Source organism: Hylaeus anthracinus, unplaced genomic scaffold (genome assembly GCF_026225885.1).
Source record: "Hylaeus anthracinus isolate JK02 unplaced genomic scaffold, UHH_iyHylAnth1.0_haploid 11982, whole genome shotgun sequence".
NCBI classification, from domain to species: domain Eukaryota; kingdom Metazoa; phylum Arthropoda; class Insecta; order Hymenoptera; family Colletidae; genus Hylaeus; species Hylaeus anthracinus.
In genome coordinates this window covers 12,419,183-12,440,544 of record NW_026534330.1, presented here as the reverse complement: position 1 = coordinate 12,440,544, position 21,362 = coordinate 12,419,183, and the positions used below count along the sequence as shown (strand labels likewise).

General features: G+C 30.7%; 5 protein-coding genes across 8 annotated transcripts; 1 reads left to right on the top strand and 4 right to left on the bottom strand.

Moving 5' to 3' along the window:
* Positions 1–16: 16 nt before the first annotated feature.
* Positions 17–2,192, bottom strand: LOC128886410 (cleavage stimulation factor subunit 2). Of its 2 annotated transcripts, XM_054141302.1 has the most exons (8): positions 1,990–2,192; positions 1,829–1,907; positions 1,163–1,734; positions 897–1,074; positions 797–823; positions 627–724; positions 344–543; positions 17–239 (listed from the first exon to the last, which is right to left on the bottom strand). In XM_054141302.1, the coding sequence occupies exons 1-8, from the start codon at positions 2,048–2,050 to the stop codon at positions 120–122; spliced, it is 1,335 nt and encodes a 444-aa protein (XP_053997277.1). In that variant the 5' UTR covers positions 2,051–2,192; the 3' UTR covers positions 17–119. The 2 variants fall into 2 exon arrangements, with proteins under 2 accessions (XP_053997277.1, XP_053997278.1); XM_054141303.1 differs by lacking the exon at positions 797–823 and having other exon boundaries at positions 1,990–2,190.
* Positions 2,193–2,289: 97 nt separating this feature from the next.
* Positions 2,290–5,230, bottom strand: LOC128886397 (bifunctional purine biosynthesis protein ATIC). Its single transcript, XM_054141265.1, has 7 exons — positions 4,832–5,230; positions 4,503–4,706; positions 4,119–4,407; positions 3,552–4,043; positions 3,078–3,470; positions 2,737–3,001; positions 2,290–2,663 (listed from the first exon to the last, which is right to left on the bottom strand). The coding sequence occupies exons 1-7, from the start codon at positions 4,848–4,850 to the stop codon at positions 2,544–2,546; spliced, it is 1,782 nt and encodes a 593-aa protein (XP_053997240.1). The 5' UTR covers positions 4,851–5,230; the 3' UTR covers positions 2,290–2,543.
* A 477-nt stretch (positions 5,231–5,707) lies between these two features.
* LOC128886383 (egalitarian protein homolog) lies at positions 5,708–11,642 on the bottom strand. 2 transcript variants are annotated; one of them, XM_054141216.1, is made up of 8 exons: positions 11,488–11,642; positions 10,657–10,903; positions 10,390–10,574; positions 8,764–10,263; positions 8,572–8,652; positions 8,225–8,469; positions 7,716–8,101; positions 5,708–7,622 (listed from the first exon to the last, which is right to left on the bottom strand). In XM_054141216.1, the coding sequence occupies exons 4-8, from the start codon at positions 10,183–10,185 to the stop codon at positions 7,261–7,263; spliced, it is 2,496 nt and encodes an 831-aa protein (XP_053997191.1). In that variant the 5' UTR covers positions 10,186–10,263; positions 10,390–10,574; positions 10,657–10,903; positions 11,488–11,642; the 3' UTR covers positions 5,708–7,260. The 2 variants fall into 2 exon arrangements, with proteins under 2 accessions (XP_053997191.1, XP_053997192.1); XM_054141217.1 differs by lacking the exon at positions 11,488–11,642 and adding an exon at positions 11,121–11,317.
* Positions 11,643–11,898: 256 nt separating this feature from the next.
* Positions 11,899–16,038, top strand: LOC128886382 (uncharacterized). The gene is made up of 4 exons (XM_054141214.1): positions 11,899–12,623; positions 12,790–14,933; positions 15,094–15,377; positions 15,449–16,038. The coding sequence occupies exons 1-4, from the start codon at positions 12,561–12,563 to the stop codon at positions 15,616–15,618; spliced, it is 2,661 nt and encodes an 886-aa protein (XP_053997189.1). The 5' UTR covers positions 11,899–12,560; the 3' UTR covers positions 15,619–16,038.
* A 189-nt stretch (positions 16,039–16,227) lies between these two features.
* LOC128886423 (protein unc-50 homolog) lies at positions 16,228–18,243 on the bottom strand. 2 transcript variants are annotated; one of them, XM_054141342.1, is made up of 8 exons: positions 18,223–18,243; positions 17,900–17,975; positions 17,419–17,518; positions 17,169–17,320; positions 16,906–17,092; positions 16,649–16,779; positions 16,458–16,559; positions 16,228–16,388 (listed from the first exon to the last, which is right to left on the bottom strand). In XM_054141342.1, the coding sequence occupies exons 1-8, from the start codon at positions 18,226–18,228 to the stop codon at positions 16,252–16,254; spliced, it is 891 nt and encodes a 296-aa protein (XP_053997317.1). In that variant the 5' UTR covers positions 18,229–18,243; the 3' UTR covers positions 16,228–16,251. The 2 variants fall into 2 exon arrangements, with proteins under 2 accessions (XP_053997317.1, XP_053997316.1); XM_054141341.1 differs by lacking the exon at positions 18,223–18,243 and having other exon boundaries at positions 17,682–17,971.
* Between the last annotated feature and the right edge of the window lie 3,119 nt (positions 18,244–21,362).

Below are 21,362 nucleotides of genomic sequence, written 5' to 3'. Positions count from 1 at the left end.
CACTTGCACAAAAAAGTTATTGTTTTTAAACATTTATTGACTCATACCAGATCAAGGGTACATGTTACGATTACATCATTTTTACAAATGTGTGAAAATTTAAAACATACAATTACAAATTAACGTTGCGTACTTTTTGCGATTTGTTCTTTCAGTACCAAAATACTCTGCCTTTGTTCAGGTGGTAACATAGCAATTTGTTCATCCGATAATTGCAATACTTGCATTATCAATGCAGCCTGTAACAACATTAGTGTTTATTTCCATTATTTATCATATATTGTACTCATATAATTATGTAATATTTTTATATATTTTTATATAAATTCATTTGATACATTACTTTTTCCTGATCCGATGCCCCACTAGGTATATTTCCGGCTGATGACATGCCTGCCATCAGTCTCGAAGTTGCAGATGTTGTGGATGCTGGGAGTGTGGTTACAGGAGCTGTTACATTGGCAGCAACAACATTTGTAGGTGGAGCAACAATAGGTGCAGCCACAGGTCTTGGTACCACCGTTGCTGCGATTGGCGTTGGTGCTAAAAAATTAACATCAGACACTGTAGATATAGAAAAATAACATAGTTTATAAATGTAATAACTAAAGACTTAAAAATCTTACGATTGGCTTTCGTAATTCTCGGATCGATAGGCATCCTTGGATCTCTAGGATCTCTCGGATCTCTGCCAAATCTATCTGTTCTTGGATCGCGGCAAAAGCTGTAAAAGACATATTTTTAAAGTAATCTTAAATGTAACTGCTCGTTAAATTATCTAAAGTGATTATGGAACCTCTCAACTCCTTCAACAGGAAGAGCGCTATAAAAAACGGTGTGAATTTTAATTACAATATTAATTCAAAAATTGTGTATAATGTGAAAGTAATACTAACTTATCTGCAATACTATTGAACGTGCTTAATCCTCTGGAATCGGCGGTAGCGGATACGGGTGGAGGCGCACTAACAGGTGTTGGCGGTGGTACTTGTGGTGGTCCTCGTAGATCTTGATCCATTCTAGCTAAACGTGGATCCATTTGTCTATCTAATGCGCGTAGATCGACATCTTGTCCTGTTATCAAATTATACTACTTAAAAGCTCTCAGTTTATAATTTTTGTCAAGTTCATTTATTGTTCCAAAATATTCGGTTAATCTTACCAGCAAAGATTGGTGCTGGAGGATTTACAATCGGTGCAGGTCGTGCTACAGCCCATGGTTCCTCGATTCGCGGTACAATAGGATGCACTGCTGGTTTATCGGAAGGTGCTAACACATTTGGAATTGGATTTGCTTTATGTAACATATTAACTGCTGTATGTGGATCGACTATTCTCATCACTACCTGTGCTTGCAGCAAGGCATAAGCCAGTTGTGGATTTTGGAGCAACATTTGGCGTGCTTCATTAGGATTATTTTGTACACAGAGTTTCATTTGTTTCATTAGTTCGAACATTTGCTCAGGAGGCAGAGATGCAACAGCCTTACTTATAGCTTCTGGTGCTTTATCAGCTTGTACTGCTTCTCCATATGGATTTTCAGTATTCTGTCCTTGCAAAAGGCTTTGCATTTCCATCCGGCTTTTTTCTGTGCAAGCATTGTCGACACGTAAAGTTCTTCCGCCAATTTCATAACCATTCAAATTTCTCATAGCACTGAGTGCTGTCTCTTGATCTTTGTATTCACAGAAGCCATAGCCCTTGGGTTTACCCGTTTCTCGGTCAAACACTAATCTATGTAAAATGATTATTAGTTTAATCAACTAAAATATTAAATGACTAGAACCTTCAATTAAATAGATTCATATAGATTCAATAATGAACTAACTTGAAAGAAAGTACTGGTCCAACTTCACTGAAAATATCCTTTAAATTCTCTTCTGTGGCTTCGTACGGGATATTCCCGACTGTTAAAATAGATTAAATGCATTTGAAGGTTATCCGACATCCTTATTATTAAAAAAATAATTAATCGATAATATTTCTTACCGAAAACACTTCGCATGGACTTGTCCATGAGGGATTGATCGGAAATAGTTGAATTACTCATTTTTGTAGTTTATTCGCTTTTGTTTACTATTACTGTGATACTACTCGTCTTTCTATCAATGAAAAACAAACTAAACACGATTCGCGTCAAGTACATATACGCTCAGTAAGCCGCCCTGCTTTATACCACTACAATATACTGTACATGTTCGTTTTGCTACCGATGGCGCCACTAATACTAAGACCAGTACCAGTATTAACTAAAGGGTTAATAATTAACACAAATGAGTTAATAAACAATTTTACGTATACATATATATTTTTCATAAAGAAACTTAATAATTCATGTAAAAATATGTTTTCTGTTTTACAATGTATCTTATAAGTGTGATAACTTCGTAAAATTTAATGATGAAATTTTGATATTCCAAATATGCTTATCAACTACGTATTGGCAAAACAGTTTTCGCAATACAATGTATGGCAATGTAATTTCAAGATGATAAACCAATGATCCAACTAATGGTATTTGTTAAATCATAATTTTTTTTTATTTAGTGGTGGAACAATCTCAGGTTAGTGTGAACTAACACAACTTTATGTTCATCACAGGCTTGGATCACTGCCTCGTCGTTTGTAGAACCAGAAGGACTAGCAATATATTTAACGCCGCTCTGTAATTAAAGAACATTCTTACAAAATATCTTATAAAAATAAGTAGAGCAATGTAAAAAAATAACAACATACCAGTCTAGCTCTATCCACATTATCTCTGAATGGGAAGAAAGCATCACTGCTCAAAGCTACATTGTCTGCCTTTTTGATCCATTCCAATCTATCTGTTTCTGAGAGCTTCTGTGGAACTTCTTCGTACATAGCAGCCCAAGCAGATTCATCCATATCTTTTCCTACAGTTCCATTTACATAATTGTCGATAGCATTTGAAATTTCTGCTCTCTTTATACCCTTTTTAAACTTCATACCGGTAACTTTAGGATGCTGGCGAAGCCACCTTAAAAAGTGTTCAACGATACCCATGATATTACATTTCAAAAGTGAAGCACATTACTCATTTATAAATATCGTACCAATTATCGGCTTTATCGCCAGCGAGTCTTGTGCAATGAATTCTCGATTGTTGCCCTGCACCAATTCCAATCACTTGTCCATCCTTTGCATAACATACTGAATTACTTTGCGTGTATTTTACTGCGATGGTAGCTACGATTAAGTCCCTCATAGCGGAGTCGGAAACAGCCATCGAATTTTTAGTTACTATATTGGCGAATGTATCCTTATTAATCACCGCATCATTACGCTTCTGTTCCATAGTTAAACCAAATAAAACTTTGCGCTCCATCGGAGACGGTACATAAGTGGGATCAATTTGAAGAATACAATATGCACCATTCTTTTTTTTCTTCAAAATTTGAAGGGCACTCTCTGAATAACCCGGTGCAATAATGCCATCAGATACTTCTCTAAAATTTTGAATATAGTCTGATTGATATAATAAATATGTGACCTAAAAGAGTTTATATCTATAGTCTGTAATCTATTACCTAGATATGATCTTAGCAGTAATTGCATCACATGGATCAGATAATGCTATAAAATCTCCAAAACTTGACATTCTATCTGCTCCTCTTGCACGAGCATAAGCACTGGCTAATGGTGTCAGTTGATCCAGCAAGTCATCTACTTGACATAGTTTTGCTTGTACAGTATTTAATGGCACACCAACTGCTGCACCAGCTGGACTAACATGTTTAAAAGATGTTGCAGCTGGCAAATTCAGAGCTGTTTTTAATTCCTTCACCAACTGATAACCATTCAATGCATCACAGAGATTAATAAAACCTGGAGAACCATTTACTACACTTAGTGGTAACTTATCCAAAGTAGTAAAAATTTGAGCTGGCTTTTGGTGTGGATTCATTCCATATCGTAATGTCAGCTGAGAAACACCAGCGCTATACTGTTTACGAAAATAATCTGAGATAGCATTATCATACTCTGCTGTATGAGTAAATGCTTTAAGTGCTAATACTTGTCTAAAAATAAAAAAAATATTAAAACAAATTGATAGAGCATTCGTTTTTCAAATATGATTTCAATATACAATATACCTAGTTTCCAGAGAGGTATCTTTGCTAACAGACATTTCCATCTCCTTCCCAACTTTATCATAATCGCTAGGATCACAGACAACAGTCACTCTACCGTGATTTTTAGCCGCAGCTCTTAACAAAGTTACTCCACCAATATCAATGTTTTCTACTGCATCTTCAATAGTAACATTTGGTTTTGAAACTGTATTTACAAATGGATATAAATTGCACACTACAAGTCTAATAATGTCATAATTTTGTTTGCGAAGATCTTCTTGATCAGACTCTGTGAGCCTAGCTAATATACCTGTGATATACAAAATGTATTTGTAACACAAACAAAAGCCAAAAATACATATAAATCTAAGGTAATTGTTACTGCTAAATACATGTAATGTTTACCAGCATGCACAGCAGGATGAAGAGTCTTTACTCTTCCATTAAGCATCTCAGGTGCACCGGTAATACTGGAAACATCTTTCACAGGAAGGCCAGCATCTCTCAAGGATTTTGCAGTTCCACCAGATGCAACTAAGATTAAACCTAACTCATGTAATCTTTTAGCAAATGGCAAAAGGTTTGTTTTATCAGAAACGCTTAAAAGGGCTGAAAATATAATAAATAAGGTAACTTTATAATATTAAGTAATAAGTGTAAATGTTGTAGTAATGATATTAAAAATTATAAAATATTATACTGTACATAAATTTATCTTGTGTCTATAAACTTACCTAAATTTCCTGCAGACATTATGCTTCTAGAATTATCTTTCCAAAAGATTATACAATTTTAGAAATCTAAACGTGTCTACGAAATGTGCCTAACTAACCAAAGCTACAATTCGCGCGCTCGACTACTAACTGCTACCAACTATTACAAGCCGCTATGAAGGAGATTCAACAAGTGGTTAACCATGAAGCAATCTACATATTGAAACTCCATTCCAATTATAGTTCGCACACTACCACAAGCACGTAATCATAATTGTTTACGGATGCGCATAAAATTCAAAATATCTCGTAACTTGCGGGGGTCTCGAGGATCAAATGTTATCACGTTCAAACGATACAAGAGGTTTCACGATAAATTGCACAATACTATATTACAGATGTTTTGTGAAATCGAACTCACAAACTACTAACTTCAATTCAAATCATGTTCAAACGCAAACACTTTGAATAACTACATTTGAAAGCATTGGTTTTCAACCTTGAGACAAATAATTGCATGTTGAAATAATAATTGTTTGTTGGAGAAGATATTTCGTTATGGAAAAATTTAAGTTATTCGTAACGATATAATTTAATGAAACACGGAACAGAATTCGCTATATACACTTAAAAATGTTTCACAATTTTTTAAGTATAAATTTATTTTAAAAATGCGCATTAATTCTAACTAATTTTTACAAAATTGTCGTTCCATTATATGGATTAGCACAACTCTTCTAGAACTCGCTACTGAAATAATTTCCATTTATGAATTATTATCTATCATTATTATGAATGATTAAAGCCTGTCAACCCTTTTTTTAAGGATGTAAAGGACAGGATACAGGAATATTTGTTGGCAAAATTGATGTGTAAACCTTATGTAATGAAACTAACTAGTTTCACAAAATATTTATTATGCACGTCTTTCGATGTTTTTTAATGCAATAAATTAATTACTCTTAACAACATTCTCTACTATTGATGGTAAAATAGTTTTGTCACTTTTTTTTAAATTAATCATGCATTAAATTAAAACGACTTAAATGCATTAGTACAAATAAGGCACTTGACTCTAGTTTATACTGTTAATATTGTATTGACCAGCGTTATCTTTAAAAAGAAATTATTAGAAAATATACCAGTATGTGTGATAATAAATATTGGATAATATCAACAAGCTTATTGATCTTAAAAAGAACAAACATGCAAATGCATCGTTTACAATTATTTTGCAATAACAATACAGTTTAAGATATACTGCAGTCATGGGGCTGTATTTAGAAATGTATGTAATTTTCTAGTTATAAAGAACTATTTATAAAAAAAGAAAACAATGTAAACGGATTATTAAAATAATTACCATCCTACTATTTCGAAGATAAAAATTTCATTGATGTGTATTCTACAACTTCCTTGAACAAACATTTTTACAAATAACGATTTCCAGATATTTTTTCACCTGGTAGAAGGGAAAATATGATATTTAAACAGATGCATTACATCATGTCTTGGAAAGTATTGCATTAAAAACAGCTGTATTTTAATATAATTACATTTACCTGTGCTTATTTAGCAATAAATTTTTGTAAAATACGTACACTTGTAATACATACATATATGTATAGTCACTTTTAAAATGGATTTCTCTAATAACGAGTAGTTTGCAAACATTATTTATTGTCAAAACGAATAATAAATATGCAAAATTTTCTTACTATTTTAGTAATTGCACATGATATATCGTGTTAGAGCTTGGCACAAATATGACTATAAGAAAATTAGGTATATTAAACGTGTAAAATTCCATTATACGTATTTGCACTTATTGTACTTATTTACGATGAACTTTATCAAAAATATTTTTTAATGAAACAGAAAGTGTTTTGTATACATTTACGAAAGTGTATATGATATAGAACAGTGATTTTAATGCAGCACTTTATGCAAAAACAAAACATTTTTTGCGTATAACGCAATTCTATCGTTTCCTCTTGATACGAATTACATTAAAAATTAGAAAAATATTCTACATACAGAAAAACAACATTAGTGTTTTTTAATTCATTAAATATTCTTGTTAATAAAGAAATATTGTTTTGTAACTGCGTATTACTATATAATTTGATTAATTCTTTCTTATACTCCTGCAAAGAAAGGTAATCTATTAAAAAGTAAACATTTTACAATACTGCATTTTTTTTATAAGAAGCAAATTCTTCCTAAATTCTGATTACTATAGCATCAGATTTGGAAAAATATATGTATCTAGGGTTCAATTTTAATTGATTGATGTAACTGAATATTACAATTTTGTCAAATTAGGTAAAATAGATTAATTTTTAACTACTTCTTTCATTTTTCGTCGTCCACTCGTTTTTTCATTAAAATTGTAGTAATGGCAACATTGTTTCTACCACTTGCACAGCAGGCACTTCCACATATGACATCTATTTGTTTGATGTATTCATTTTTATACGTTCTTGGTCTTCCTCTGTGAGATATATTTTGGTAATTACTATATCACCTGTACTATACGTTTGGCAACCCACGCTACTTCCAATGTTATCATCTGTTCGTGGACTCTTGTTTCTATCTCGATACGAACACGCACACTTCGTTGGAGAAGCGTCTACACTACTCGAAGAAAACTGATCGATGGCTGCAGAACCAGTAACAGCTGAAAGTACTGCTTCCAATTTTTCGATTTTTTCAAATCGGTCCATTCGTTCATCAGAAAGTATTTCGTCAACCATCTGCATTGATTCTGTAAGGCTAGGAGTATCAGAATTTCTTGGTGAAAGTATACCACCTACAAATGGAAACATCGAAATATTTTGAACTCCAGTTTGAGAAACACTGATGTAAATCGTATTAAGTGATTATTAGTTGCAGAACAATATACCAGAATGTGAATTTTCAGAGGTATAACTTTCCATACTATGATACTCGGTATCATCAACTTTATCGTCGTCGTCGTCGTCGCTGCTATCTCCTTTATCTTGGCCCATATTCTCAAGTTTCTCCAATTTCCTTGCAACTTTGTAACTACCTTTCAGTTTTTCCTTTTCATCTTCGGTAAGATCTAAGTAACGTAAAAGACGTATTTCGCGATTACTTAGTACAATGTTTTTGGCAGTTGTTTCTTCCATTCTCTTTTTCAAGTCTGCGACCTCCGTTTCCACCTTTCGTTGCTTCTTACGTGTTTTTACGTTTGTAGGCTGAATGTGCATTTGAATTTGCTCTTCACAGAGCTCAGCAAACAGAGCTTGCATTTCTGGTTTTATAAGTCTAACATTAAAAAGAAATAATAACGGTTAACAAAGAATATTTCAATGTTTCCTTATTTAAATGCGAATAAGTGATTGAAAGTGATTATCATTTAACGAAACGTAATATACAAGTAAATCATACTTAGCCATAGCAACATATATATGTGGAACGAGACTTAAAACATCGCTGCAAGCATAAATAAGCATGTCTCGTGATAGTGGACGCCGACACCAGTACTTTTGATTATTACGATAAATATTTTTTAACTGTTCCTTTAATGGATTACATGGAGCACCATATTGATCACATAGTGTATTCAAATTAACATTCTTAACTTTATATACAGGTTTACCTGTTTCTTGGAACTGAAGCACGGCATGAGCTGCCTACAAATATAAACATAATTTGTTCCTCAAATAGTGAATATTTTCATTATTTTGTAGTTCAAAATATATTTGAAAAATACTTAATAATTACAAATCAAATACCTGCGTATCGAAAACATTGTTTAACAAAATTTTGAACTGTGTATACAAATTGACACTGTCGTTTCTACAATCATGAATTACCTGAAATAATATATATATATATATATATATGTATATAGTAGTTAAAACAAATTTTAAACGTTAAGTCATGGAAATAATCACGGAAAAATGCTCAACATTATTATTTCTTACTTTAATAACATTTTCGTGCTCTAGAAGTTTTTGAAGTCCCCCAGCTTGTACAAGAGTAGGACACGTAAACAGGTCAAATACATATGCTTGTCCAAACATAGTACCGATTTGTATAAGTGTTACTTTTCCTTTAACTCCTAAGTTTATACCTTCACAGTCAAGCGAAACAACAATTTTGCCGTCAGCGGGAAGCTTACGAGGATTTATTATATCTTCGATAATTTGAAGACTTTCCCTTGGATTTACAATTACTCTAGCTTGTTGTAATACTTTTAATTTCCATGCATCCCCCATTTGGACATTGTGCAAACTGCGATCTTTCTCTGTATTATCTGCCAAAGTCTTCATCACAAGTGTATTTATTCTCTGTTTTAAAGTTTGTTGCTGTAAGCTTACCGGAGGAGAGTTATTATTACTTTCATTCCCTTGAGGATAAGGACTCTGTACAGGATCAACTTGATTAATTACATTAGTACTAATAGATTCTGAATTAATTGGTTGCTGCAATGTTTGAGTATTGCTTGATTCGCATCTGTTCAACTGAACAGGTGGATTTGTAGTGGTTTGACTCGCGGTACTATTTTGGCTTCGTATAGAATTTGCAAGTTTTGCTTTTGTCTTTGCCTCTATTGTAAAAGATTTAGGTCTTCCAATTAATGTTACCAAATTGCTTTGAACATGAAATGCGTCTGGGAACATTTTTACAAATGTACATAAATCCTGGGGTGTCTTAAATATGGAAGTCCAATTTTCATAAAAAAATTTATCGTTGACTATGTTGAACATTTGATCCACAAGAATTGGACCCTTATGTTCTATGCGATCACAAAGGAAATCTAATAATTTTGCAGTAACATCTGGATCCATAGGTATATCTGGTTCTAATTTTAACATAGGTTCTGGTTTCATGCCTTCATATTGCTTTAATATTACATCATCTTCGGTAACTACAAAAGCATCAGGATACTTTAAGAGAAAATCCCTAAATTCTTTGTAATGTTGGCCAGAAATATGCCTAACTTCGGGAGAGGCCTGAGACCGATGTCCCAAAAGGCTTTTAATTGGTACCTCTGTGCCAACTCCATATTGCAGCAACTTATTTGTAAAATATTCTACAGCCTCTCGCGCATAATCACGTTTGCCACCTAATTTACATCCATTCTCTTCTTCTACAACTTGTTGAAACGTATTTACAGACACATAATCGCCGTCGATAAGAAAAAGCATAGGATATTGAGCTAAAAACTTTTTAAGACCACTTTGAGATCCGCCAGCTATTTGGCGCATTTCTTTAGTAAATCCTTTAGCTCCGAACTGGCAGCTTAAATCATGCAACGTGCGTGGCCCACCTTTTTCCACAAGGAGTTCGAAAAAGAATAAAAGTGTCATATTTCGTACAGTCTCATACTCGGAACTATCCATCTTTCTACTTTATATGTTGCATCCGATATATGTACTGTTATTATTTACAATCCCTGAAGAATGATGTCATGATACGTCCTAAACATAATATTACAAAGATTAGTAGTACTCATTAGCTCCAATCACCATTCAAATTTTGTTCTAGATCAATCATACCAATCTTATTATATATCATAAATATGTAACCAAGCTACATGTATTTACCATTATAATAACCATAAAATGTTAAGGATAAAAGTATAGAAATATTGCCATCCTTTATTATGTATTTTTATAAGCACCACATTGGTAATACTTTCATGGAAAAGGGATGCTTGTTTCAATATCTATTAATTAAATTCCAAAAAATAAACAATTGCATAGCCACCATAACAAAAGAAAAGCTGTATCTAAAATTAAATACAGAAATTACAATCAATTAATTTCTACCCTTGCTAACTTTATTTTTACTAATTGTGAGCGAATACAAACCTTGCAAATAGCTAAGCTTCTTTTAGAGGCAAGCTCTATTTTATCAATATCATACACTTCCTATATATTACAAACATTATAAAGTCTTCCTTTTCCTCTCTTGTAGAATACTTTAGTTAATTAATAATAATTTGAAAATGGGAATTAGGTAGCCATTTCGAGCACTCAGTCTCAGTGGACCATAATTTGGAAATACTAATAGTTCTCTTTAAGACACAGAACAGTATAATATCATGATCACCATAACCTAAAAAAAACATGAAGTATTGACATTAATAGACATATTTACAAAGTCTTCATTCAATACTAATTATTGCTAATAAAAACTAAGCATTAAATAGTAAAATATTCGTTAATCAAGCTTTAACGAATTGAAGAAAATATTGCATGAAATATCTGAACACAACTGGGAAGAAATCTGTCCATCTATAATATACATGGATATTTCATAAATTTTCACATACTTTTGTGTTATGAATTTAAATATTAACCATTTTATTTTGCGAGAAACTAATTGGTTATAATGCAAATTATATTGTAAGACATATGTCTGTAATAACTGTTGTGTAATTTGACATTGACCAGTATGAAAATTATCTGTGACAAATAAAATTCCACTTAACTACAGGTAGATCGAATATAGAATTAAGGATCGACGATATCTGAATTCTAAGATATCGCAGGTCAAACAACTCTGACATAGATTTAAAATACCACGCCAACAAATACTATTGAACTCGACATATACATTCTATATAATATACGTTAAGCTTGACTTTTCCTAAATTAGCAATAATAATTAGATACAGAGCATTAAGGGCTTACTAATACCTTGCCTAATATGTAGTCAAATTTCAGTTATCCGCCAATGTGGTGCACTGTGCAATATATCAGTCTACATTTACATGCATATCCAATTAATCCCTCACCTGGTAAAACAGACACGAGAGGGAGTATTGAAAGAGGAAAATACCTTTCTCAAAAAACGATAACAAATCCGGCTGACCTTCATTTATATTCAGAATGAATTTAAAATCAATGATTTAATGCACTTTGTTTCGATATATTTGTATTTGTTAGTAACAAATTTCTATGCATGGAATGAAGTAATCAATGAAGAATGAAGAAAACCATGTATAAGTACATATATACAAACATATGCACACTACAAGTCATATTTGTAATATGTAAATAGAAGTATATGCATATCTTATATAATACGACTCTATAGAAACGCATTTTCTAAGGAATGCAGTAAACAACGATAGAATATGGTAGAATAGATGTAAATGAAAAAACTTCGAAATCATCAAATCTAGTAGTAATATGTATTGTATTCGTTGTTCAGTTATCATTTTATTCTGAAATACTTGTGAAATACAATTGCATACTTTCGATTTATTGCAAATTAAAAACAGCTATTTTCATTTTAACCAACGAAAAGATAATCTTTCGTAAATAAAACCCACGTGACTGATAACAAACTAAAATGGCGGGATGCTGTACTTTAAATAAGTTCTAATAAATTAGAAGTTATACAACTTGCTATTTATGTGTAATAATTACAATTTGATTGAAAAATAGTCAATAAGGGAGAACTTATAAAAATATATTTAGAATATCTCCTGACTGGACATTCACAAGTTGACCAATAAAATCTATTACAGTCACTTGGTGTTTTACTCAAGGTTCTTGGACGAAGTATAGAAAAACACCTAATATTTGTTTACTATCAATTTGTTGCGTTATGTTGGCTACACTTTTATTTCGAATGATATGTCAACTATACAAATTTGTTTGATATTAGTTTCCAGTGGAGCAAAAGTATAAGTATGATAAAAGTCTATTATTGTCGAATGAATGAAGTAACTCCGCTCTTGAAAGTTGTTAATTTAGCTTAAAACATGTATAACGATGAAGATGAATTTGAACCACGAATTACGCCGAAACCTGCTTCTAAACTGGACGTAAGTTGTCTTTTAAATAAAATATAAAATATAAATTTTCGAATAATTTCAAATACAGAACTACTTTTACAGTACTACTTAAATAAAAGTAAAAATATTAAAATATGCTTTGTAAGAAGAGTAATGACATTATAAAAAATATACGTTTTAATATTTATAATTTTAGTGCTTTACAGTACCATCAGTTCCTGAAGTTTCTTTAGTGTTTGATGAATGTTTAAATCGCAGAACCACAGATTACAAAGGTTTTCATTCGCCAACTGTAGAACCTAAAGGTTCAATACAAAAAAACAATGTTTCATCTCCATTAAATACTAATGGATCCTATTCTGCATGGAAAGAACAAAATTACTTGCGTAGATCCTCTGTTTCAAAAGTTAATGAATGTGCAGCACCTCAGAAAGTACATTACAATCAAAATTATATTGCAGAACCTTACCTTCCACAAAATATTTCGAGAGAATCTAAAGGAAGAGATTATAATCCCAGGAAAGATTATTATAATAGTCCAAAGTATAAAGAACAACAAACATATAGAGGAAATAATGATAGTTCTTGCAAACATAGTTACCAAATGTGCAATGACAATGCTGGACATGTTGAAAAGAAACAGAACATGTCACATGCTGTAAAACCTTGCACTAACATTGATAATTATACTTTTAATCAAAAAGAATATTCTCCATTAATGCATGAAAGAAAATTAACAGTTCATAATTGTGAACAGCAAAAAGTACCATTTAATAATTCAGTTGATGAACCAATTGTACATCCATCTATTAATTCAAATGCTTTGAATAGAAATGAAATTCAGTTGCCACATTACTTAGGTCAACAGTATCCTTACTTTAATACGAATGCATATCCTTTTCCACAACTTCATTCTTATCCTACTCAAAATGGAGATAGTCAAGAGACAATCAAGAATTTATTACAAATTATAAACAGTCAAAATGAGCAAATTAAATCTTTGCAGATACAGGTAGATAGGTTATTAAAAATGCAAGAAGCAAATCTTCAAGATAGAAAAAATTGTTTTTGTTCATCTCAAATACAACAGAAGGATCAAGTATATACCACTTGTAATGATAATACTACAGGTGCTTCTAATTATGTTAGAACACCACAAAACATAAAAAGACATGCATATCAATGTGAACCCTCTAAGGATAAAGAAAAAGAAAATTCTAATGAACATGGAAATCTAAATCAGACCGAATTGATATTAGCGGAAGCACAGTCAAGGAAGACCTTCATGGAACAAAAAGTTTCTATTGGAGTAATGACAAGCTTTGAGTTTACTGTTCAAAATAGTCCTTTTACAGTAGATGTAGATGAAAGAAAAGATTGCCAACAAGATAAAGGAAATTTAAAAATGTGCAATAATGTTGGCTTGCATGACACCAATGAATCTTTGAGAAGGTATAAAAATTCTTTTACTCGAATACCTAGTGCACAATTGGAAAATATAGTTGAGGACTCTGAGAGTTATATGTCATCTAGTCAACAACAAAGTAGTAATTTAAATGCAAGTGTTTCTATAAAAGATTTAGAAAAACAACCATATACAGACATTAGGAAGGGAACAGATATTCATAGATCTGAATCTCCAAAATTATGCAAAGCTACAATTACAAAATCAAATCAACCTGAAATTGCGCAAAAGCATTTAGAAAGGATTAATACAGAAGAAGCAAAGAATTATGAAAATGCAAAAACAATACAACAAAATGCTGCAGACTACAATGTACCTCGAAGTAGCAATTGTATTCCTGGAAAAGCAAATATTCCTACCAATACAGATCAATATACAAAGTTAAATCTACTAAGAAATAACGAAACTTTGAAAACAAGTAATTCTGTAGAGAGTTCAACCAATTATTATAAGGATTGTCGAAAAGAAGGGCAAGTTAATAATGCTAAACCAAGCAGTTGCGTTGAATACAGTATGATTTTAAATGGTGGTGATTTAAGAATAAATGAAAGACCACCCCCTACTCCTGAACCTAGTATTCATATCGAAATGCAGGAGTATTCCAGCGATGACGATAGCGAAAAAGTTAAACGCAGTTCCAAAGTGGGCTGGACTTTTTATAATAATGTTCTTGGACAAGTAAATCACCTATTACAAAATTCTTGTGTTATAGACGATCAGCAACAAGATAAAAAAAAAGAAAATCAAAATGAAAAAGACGAGAGCGAAAATAGAGCATTAGATACTGTAAAAGTTGCTACATTAGAACAACTTAAAAAACTTGGAATTAGTTTAAGTGAAAATCCCGAACACAAAGAATTAAACAATAGTAACAAGTATGTTTTCCATTTATATTTTTATATTATTATTACATGAGGCTACCTCGATTATCTGAGTACTGTTAACTCTAGAGGCTATGCTAGTTTAGTTAACATTACTTTCAATAATCGAGTTTATATAATAGTTAATAAATGAGTTTGGTAATTTGTTTGGAAGGATGGCATTTGATTTATCATTCTACCCACGTTTGGATTATCAAGCAAACATGACACAAACGAGTGCTGTAAATGAAACAAACACAAGTATGCATATGAAAGCATTGGCTTTAAAATATCTATCCGATGAACAGCTTGCTGAATTAGCAGTACAAAGACAAGGTGCAACATCTGTAAAACATCTCATGGTTAGCAATGTACAAGGCACGAACATGTCTTTTGCTACAATGCGTTATCTAGAAAGATATCAATTACTTCCAGGAAAGAATAATATTCCAACAGAAGGTAAAATAATTTTAAACAGATATTTGAAAAATGTCTTGAAGAATGTAGGAACTACTTCTTTGGTTTTACAGATATTAGCAAAGTACACGTTGAAGCACCTCCGAAGGTTGATTTAAAATTCGCTAATCCAAAAAATAGTCCTGTAGTACAGCGGTATCCTTTTAGTCAAACACCTAGAACGACTTGTCCCAGTAAGATACTAGATATTTCAACTTTAAAGCAACAGCCTAAACTCTTATAACGATCGGTAATATTAGTATATTAAATAGAAATTTTTATGATTTTATAACTCTCACAACTCTTAATCCTTGTGGTGCTAAGGTTTAGACATTGATTATATTTGTTGTTTTACTTATTATTATATTTATTGACCATCCATGAACAACCAAAGGATTAAGAGCAAATTGGAAAAGACAGTCTTATGTATAACGTCCGTACAAATAATTGATATATGATAGTATAAGTTATTATTTTATACTCAGAAAGTACATAAGTCAGGGGAATAATAATATCATTTATAACTAATTTAAAAAAAGCGTTGTGTTTCTACAAAAAAATGTTTTAAATGATAGATTTAAGTCATTCTAATAATATGTAGTTATAAATCTTTTATTGATAAAATTTTGTTATTAGAAAATGTATACTCAATAAAAACTTTTTTACAAGAATGTGTACTTTTCCTATAAATTATGCTCTTTAATGAAGTCCTTTAAATTTTTGGTAAAATAATATACTAGTACATATATATTTAATGTTATATATACAGCAATAACAATTATTGACTACATTTTAATGTATCAAAATATACATGAAAATGTAGGTTAGAACCCGTTCAATAATTTAAGGTAAATTTTTGTGGTAAAATAAACTTTATTTAGACAACTCGATAATGATAGAACTCCATAACTAAATGACTAATATTAATACCTGCGCATAATGTCATAATATATATTAGTAATATTATTGGTAATGCTGATAATATTACATGTGTCTTATGAAGTATTTCAATACCTAAAACAAACAAGTGGTTATAAGATCATTCTACAATTTGTACAATCACTATTAAAGACATGTACTCACTTGTGTAGCCCAAAAATGTAATGTTAATATAATAACCAACAGCTATTAACCATATCGTATTACCAACAAATCGTGATGAAAATGTATCGTAATTTATGAGACCTAGAAGATAATTATTTTTCAAAATTAGTAATAGTACTACATTCGTAATAACAAGAAATCTTTAAAAAAGGTAATGTAATTAACCTCACCATAAAAAAAAAGTTGAACAATATGAAGTATGATTAAAGGTGGGAAGAAAGCATTTAAATGAATATCAAATGCATAACCCCATTCTACATTTTGAGTTTTATCAAATCTTAAATAACGATTAGTTATAAACCTGCAAATAAGACAAGTTATTATTTTACTATTATGTTCAACATATGCAATGTGAATTTACAGATGACGCTTTACAATATTTATTATAATGATGTTTTTGATTATAGTAATGCCTCTTAAATTTTACCAAAATATTGTAGCTACTATCAGACCAGCTGCAAGGTAATCAATAAATATCATATAAAATAGTAGTTTTACGAATTGGAAAAATCCTAATCCCAGAACTATAGTAAAACCAATAGAAGATATACACAGACAACACATTAGTAGTACCAAGAATGCAGGATCGTCTCTTGCAAACTGGGATTTTGTTTCTAAAAATAAAACATTAACTGCTGATTCTATGTTAATAATTTAATAATTATATTGACTACAGATTGAATAACGTACGTTTTCTACTTTGAAAATTTCTGTATACTTTCTGTGGAGATATGAATAAAAAAATCATCTGCCATAAGGCAAATTCAAAATCCATTTGTTCAAATTTTAATAATTTCCTCAAGTATTTGTAACACTTTGTTGCAGCCCCCATGCAGTCTTGCCTAAAACACATTTATTTTGTTTGAACTAATTGTAATAATTGCACAAAGAAATGTTTAATTCTCTTTAATCTAAAATTTCTTAATTCTTTTCTTCTTACCTGTAAGTTACTGGCATTGGTAAACTTGAACTTAATTCAGATGGACCAGGAGAGTTACGCCTACTTACCCGTGGCGACGTAGAATACTTCATTTTAGAACCTATTTAAAAAGAAAGCAATTAATCTTTTGCTAAACTTCAAACACTATCAAAAGGAATGACAACTGCAGTGATAACCACAGATTCATTTTTAACATTATATTCTACGATTACTTCTATCCTTAAAATATAATAATTATTTATATGACATTAAACGACATTTACTTATTTTTTCTTCGGTTACAGACAATTTTTAAAGTTGTCAATCAATCATATTGTTCATTATTGTAGGTTATGTTTATATACTTTTTGATAATGGAATTTTGTAGAGACAGTCTACAATAAATTTCGTTGATCAACAATTCAGTTAACAGTGTTAAATAATTGTTTATATTGACGATGAGACGAGTGCATATAAAACATCACTGCATTTTTTAAATCACAATTAATCGAGCCACGGTGGCTATTGGCTCGATTCCAGTCAATCTGATTCAATCGTATCGTGTATTCTGCTTTATCCTGAAACATCCCCCTTTTTTTATTTACTATTTTTATATGAAATTAAAGTACAATAATCGGAAATTTATATACATTGAAAATTTCCACGTTTATTCTACTCCATTTAATTAAAACAATAAATATAAGTGCAAGAGAGCACTTACAATTTATTTACGATAAATATAATTCAATAACATATCACTAATCATATCTTTCAATTATATTTAATAGAAATTATTGATCAAATTTACATTACTCATGTACTTACGTACATGCAAGTATATTAAGTTCTAAGAAAGGTAAATTTCTGTAGAAATATTTGAAATTACTATCGAATGATAAAGGAATGTATATTGACTTATAAAGTGCGGTACACTTATATATTTATTTATTCATGTATTTATTCATTCATTCATTCATTGTGTATTTATATTATGTACAAAGTAGTCTCTAACCACATAATGGACGCAACAAACGAACCTGTTATGTACAAATATATGATTACAGATACATCGAAAATGTTCATACATCAGACATAAAAGTATGCGTGTAGTTGAATTACGACTTATCACTGTACCACAAATTAATATGTATAGCTAATACATATATAGCTTTGTGTTTTTTCTTTCCATATTTTGTAGGATACAACTATGTATATATCATTTGTCTCAAATCGCATATCGTTCTTGCGTATTTTCTATACATGTTTGCATGTGTGTATATATTTATACACACGCATATACAGAATGAGTCATCTAAGATTGAAATTGCAAATAATTTTATTGTTTTTCGTATTACAAAGAATATTTAAAGAGCATGTCTCATTTGAAGATAGAAATTACGTATTCTCCAAATTCATAGTTTTCGGGACTTTGTCACTTAATTAATTTAATGCAATATACGTTTATTCTAAAGTAAAAATAATGTTACAATGAGATAAGGTCATCTGTATTACGTATTGTCTGGTTTTGACGAAAACTTTGTATGTAAAATATGTTTAGAATTAATTACATTCAATAGATAGAGGGAGAACACATAATTCATACGTTTGAACTTTCTCTCTCTATTAGGGCCGTATGCAAGTTACGAAATACATCAAGGAACCATTTATCGTTAGTTTTTTTTCTTGTTGCAATGTTCAGTCGAAGTTGAACTTTATAAAACAGAGAAAATATGTTTACATTTTCTGATTCTAAATCCTCAATCCAAACATGTTCTACTTCCATACTTTCTTCTAAAATCGTATAACATATGGTACAGCTGAGTTCATCTCCTTACATCTTTTTTATTGATATAAAAGAATATTTTTGTTTCGTTTAGAGAAACTTCAGTAATTTTAAATTATAAAAGACTAAGACCTTGAGAATAAAGCTATTTTCCCCCACAAACTTTTTCCTTATTACTGAAAGTAACAGAAATTTTTGCAAATTCAGTCTTACGAGACTCAACCTGTATACAATAAATCATCGTATCAATATCGACATTTATAAAAATATGCGTGTACCTTTAAAAGTTATGCACTTTAAAACGAGCACGCTAATGCTAAATTATGTATGCGTATATGTATGTATATGTAAATACCCTTGATTAAAAATTGGTTTACTCTATGTATTTCGTAGTTACAAACAATAAACCAACGCTTAATCAAATTTACTGTTTAACATTCTGTTTCAAACGCTATGGAATACAAGAGCTTTTTTGACAGATTATTTTTTTAATCGTGAGTACTTGTTTTAGCGAAAATTGAGAGATTATTGGTAGATACAAAAGCATTCATTGATTTACATACATAGAAATACATATGTCAAAAGGCACTGAACGTACAACGAGTTCGTCTGCAATGTAACTGATATTACATGACGCGTTACAAGATATTATAAGAGCAACAATGGTAGTCAACGAGATCATTTCCCATATATTATTTTCATTTCAAAACGAATAACGGGTACTGATACTTTAGACGACTAAAGAACGTGTTGCATCTTTTACTTGATATTGTAACTAAGTAATCTCGGTTCTTTGTTTCCTCTCGGAGACACTGATGATGGCTAGTCGATCAAATATTTCAATCGATATTTGTTCATGAGTATTACATAAAATCGTTGATGTTTTTACTTAGAAAGAATTTCAAAGTAAGAGTTTCTAACAAGATACCATGAAATTATCAATACTAGAGAATCGGTTAAATTATAAAAAAAAAGAGATTATATTTTTATAAACAACGGCAGGAACGTTGTAAGTGCTTTTTCTTGGACCCAAATACAGAGACTTGTTTTATAACGATGGAATATATAGTTTGTAACGTTCTTGTTGATGCAACATAATTCCCACACTTTGAAGTCTGAGTTTTTTATGTGTACAGTTATGCGTTTTGCATGCATGTAATTGTTACTCCAAATTGTACAGAACATATTGAACGTGATGACCATCGAAACTGGCAGCTAAACTCATCTAATATTGAATGTTTAACATTAAACGTTGCTTACATATAAACTGACGAAGTAATTGAAGAGATAATTATTGCCGCTTACATTTTGTATTACTGTATGGTAACATTATCAGCATTTCGTTTAGATCATTTTGATCACGGGCTTTCTCTTTAATACAATCTTTCATTTAATTTCATGTGTGACACGACTTGTTTTAATTAATCAATATTTTCGCTTGGACACGATAAATTACATTTGTTGCGATACATTTTTTTTTAAATAAATGATTCAATTTGGCATGATAAATTTTATGATTATTATAACATTGTTTTATATAAACATTTTTATAATGCAAAAGATGTACTATGTAAAAAACGGAGTAAATGTTTAAGACGTGCGCCATGGAACATATTAGCATAATGTTTTTCTATGTTTTCATAAACGTTTAGGTAAGACATTGTAGTCCAGTGCCCAACTATGATAAACAAATCATATTTACAAATTATAATTTTCCATCGAACGTACATGACGTTGATACGTTGTATATTATGTTATATAAGAAAACCGCAGAATAACTACAAATAAGTTTTTAGTCGGGAATGTTCGATTGTTAAATTAGTTTATAAATATACATAATAGTGTTCGTCGTCGTTTGAGTAGTGCTTATTTTATTGCACGAATATTTTAAATAATAAATTTGTAATTGATTAAATTACTCTACTCATGTTAAGTTATAATTTATCATATGTTCATCAGTATCAGTGGTCACTGTAGTAGTTACAACTGTAATAGTGATACACTGTGATAAATATTCACAGGCTTAAAATACATAAATAGAAATAATATATATTCGATGTTTTAAATACAAGACATATACATTTTGAAATAATAAAAAGCGTACTTTTAGTTAAAATAGAGAGAATTTATTCGAATAAATTTAGAATACTTCGAATCCAGTTACAAAAAATAAGAACACAAT

What these genes read in the sequence shown, in the direction of transcription:
- LOC128886410 (XM_054141302.1), bottom strand. Translation starts at nt 2,050, where the DNA reads ATGAGTAATTCAACTATTTCCGATCAATCCCTCATGGACAAGTCCATG. An exon ending in TTCAATAGTATTGCAGATAA is followed by an intron (nt 824 to 896) that starts GTTAGTATTACT and finishes CGTTTTTTATAG; the next exon opens with CGCTCTTCCTGTTGAAGGAG. An exon ending in CCTGTTGAAGGAGTTGAGAG is followed by an intron (nt 725 to 796) that starts GTTCCATAATCA and finishes TGTCTTTTACAG; the next exon opens with CTTTTGCCGCGATCCAAGAA.
- LOC128886397 (XM_054141265.1), bottom strand. An exon ending in ACTGCTAAGATCATATCTAG is followed by an intron (nt 3,471 to 3,551) that starts GTAATAGATTAC and finishes TCAAAATTTTAG; the next exon opens with AGAAGTATCTGATGGCATTA. An exon ending in ATGTGGATAGAGCTAGACTG is followed by an intron (nt 2,664 to 2,736) that starts GTATGTTGTTAT and finishes CTTTAATTACAG; the next exon opens with AGCGGCGTTAAATATATTGC.
- LOC128886383 (XM_054141216.1), bottom strand. Translation starts at nt 10,185, where the DNA reads ATGGATAGTTCCGAGTATGAGACTGTACGAAATATGACACTTTTATTC. An exon ending in ACAATGTTTTCGATACGCAG is followed by an intron (nt 8,470 to 8,571) that starts GTATTTGATTTG and finishes TTATATTTGTAG; the next exon opens with GCAGCTCATGCCGTGCTTCA. An exon ending in CTCTGAAAATTCACATTCTG is followed by an intron (nt 7,623 to 7,715) that starts GTATATTGTTCT and finishes TTCCATTTGTAG; the next exon opens with GTGGTATACTTTCACCAAGA.
- LOC128886382 (XM_054141214.1), top strand. Translation starts at nt 12,561, where the DNA reads ATGTATAACGATGAAGATGAATTTGAACCACGAATTACGCCGAAACCT. An exon ending in AACCTGCTTCTAAACTGGAC is followed by an intron (nt 12,624 to 12,789) that starts GTAAGTTGTCTT and finishes TTATAATTTTAG; the next exon opens with TGCTTTACAGTACCATCAGT. An exon ending in GAATAATATTCCAACAGAAG is followed by an intron (nt 15,378 to 15,448) that starts GTAAAATAATTT and finishes TTGGTTTTACAG; the next exon opens with ATATTAGCAAAGTACACGTT.
- LOC128886423 (XM_054141342.1), bottom strand. An exon ending in CCACCGTGGCTCGATTAATT is followed by an intron (nt 17,519 to 17,899) that starts GTGATTTAAAAA and finishes CTTTTTAAATAG; the next exon opens with GTTCTAAAATGAAGTATTCT. An exon ending in TACATTTTTGGGCTACACAA is followed by an intron (nt 16,389 to 16,457) that starts GTGAGTACATGT and finishes TGTTTGTTTTAG; the next exon opens with GTATTGAAATACTTCATAAG.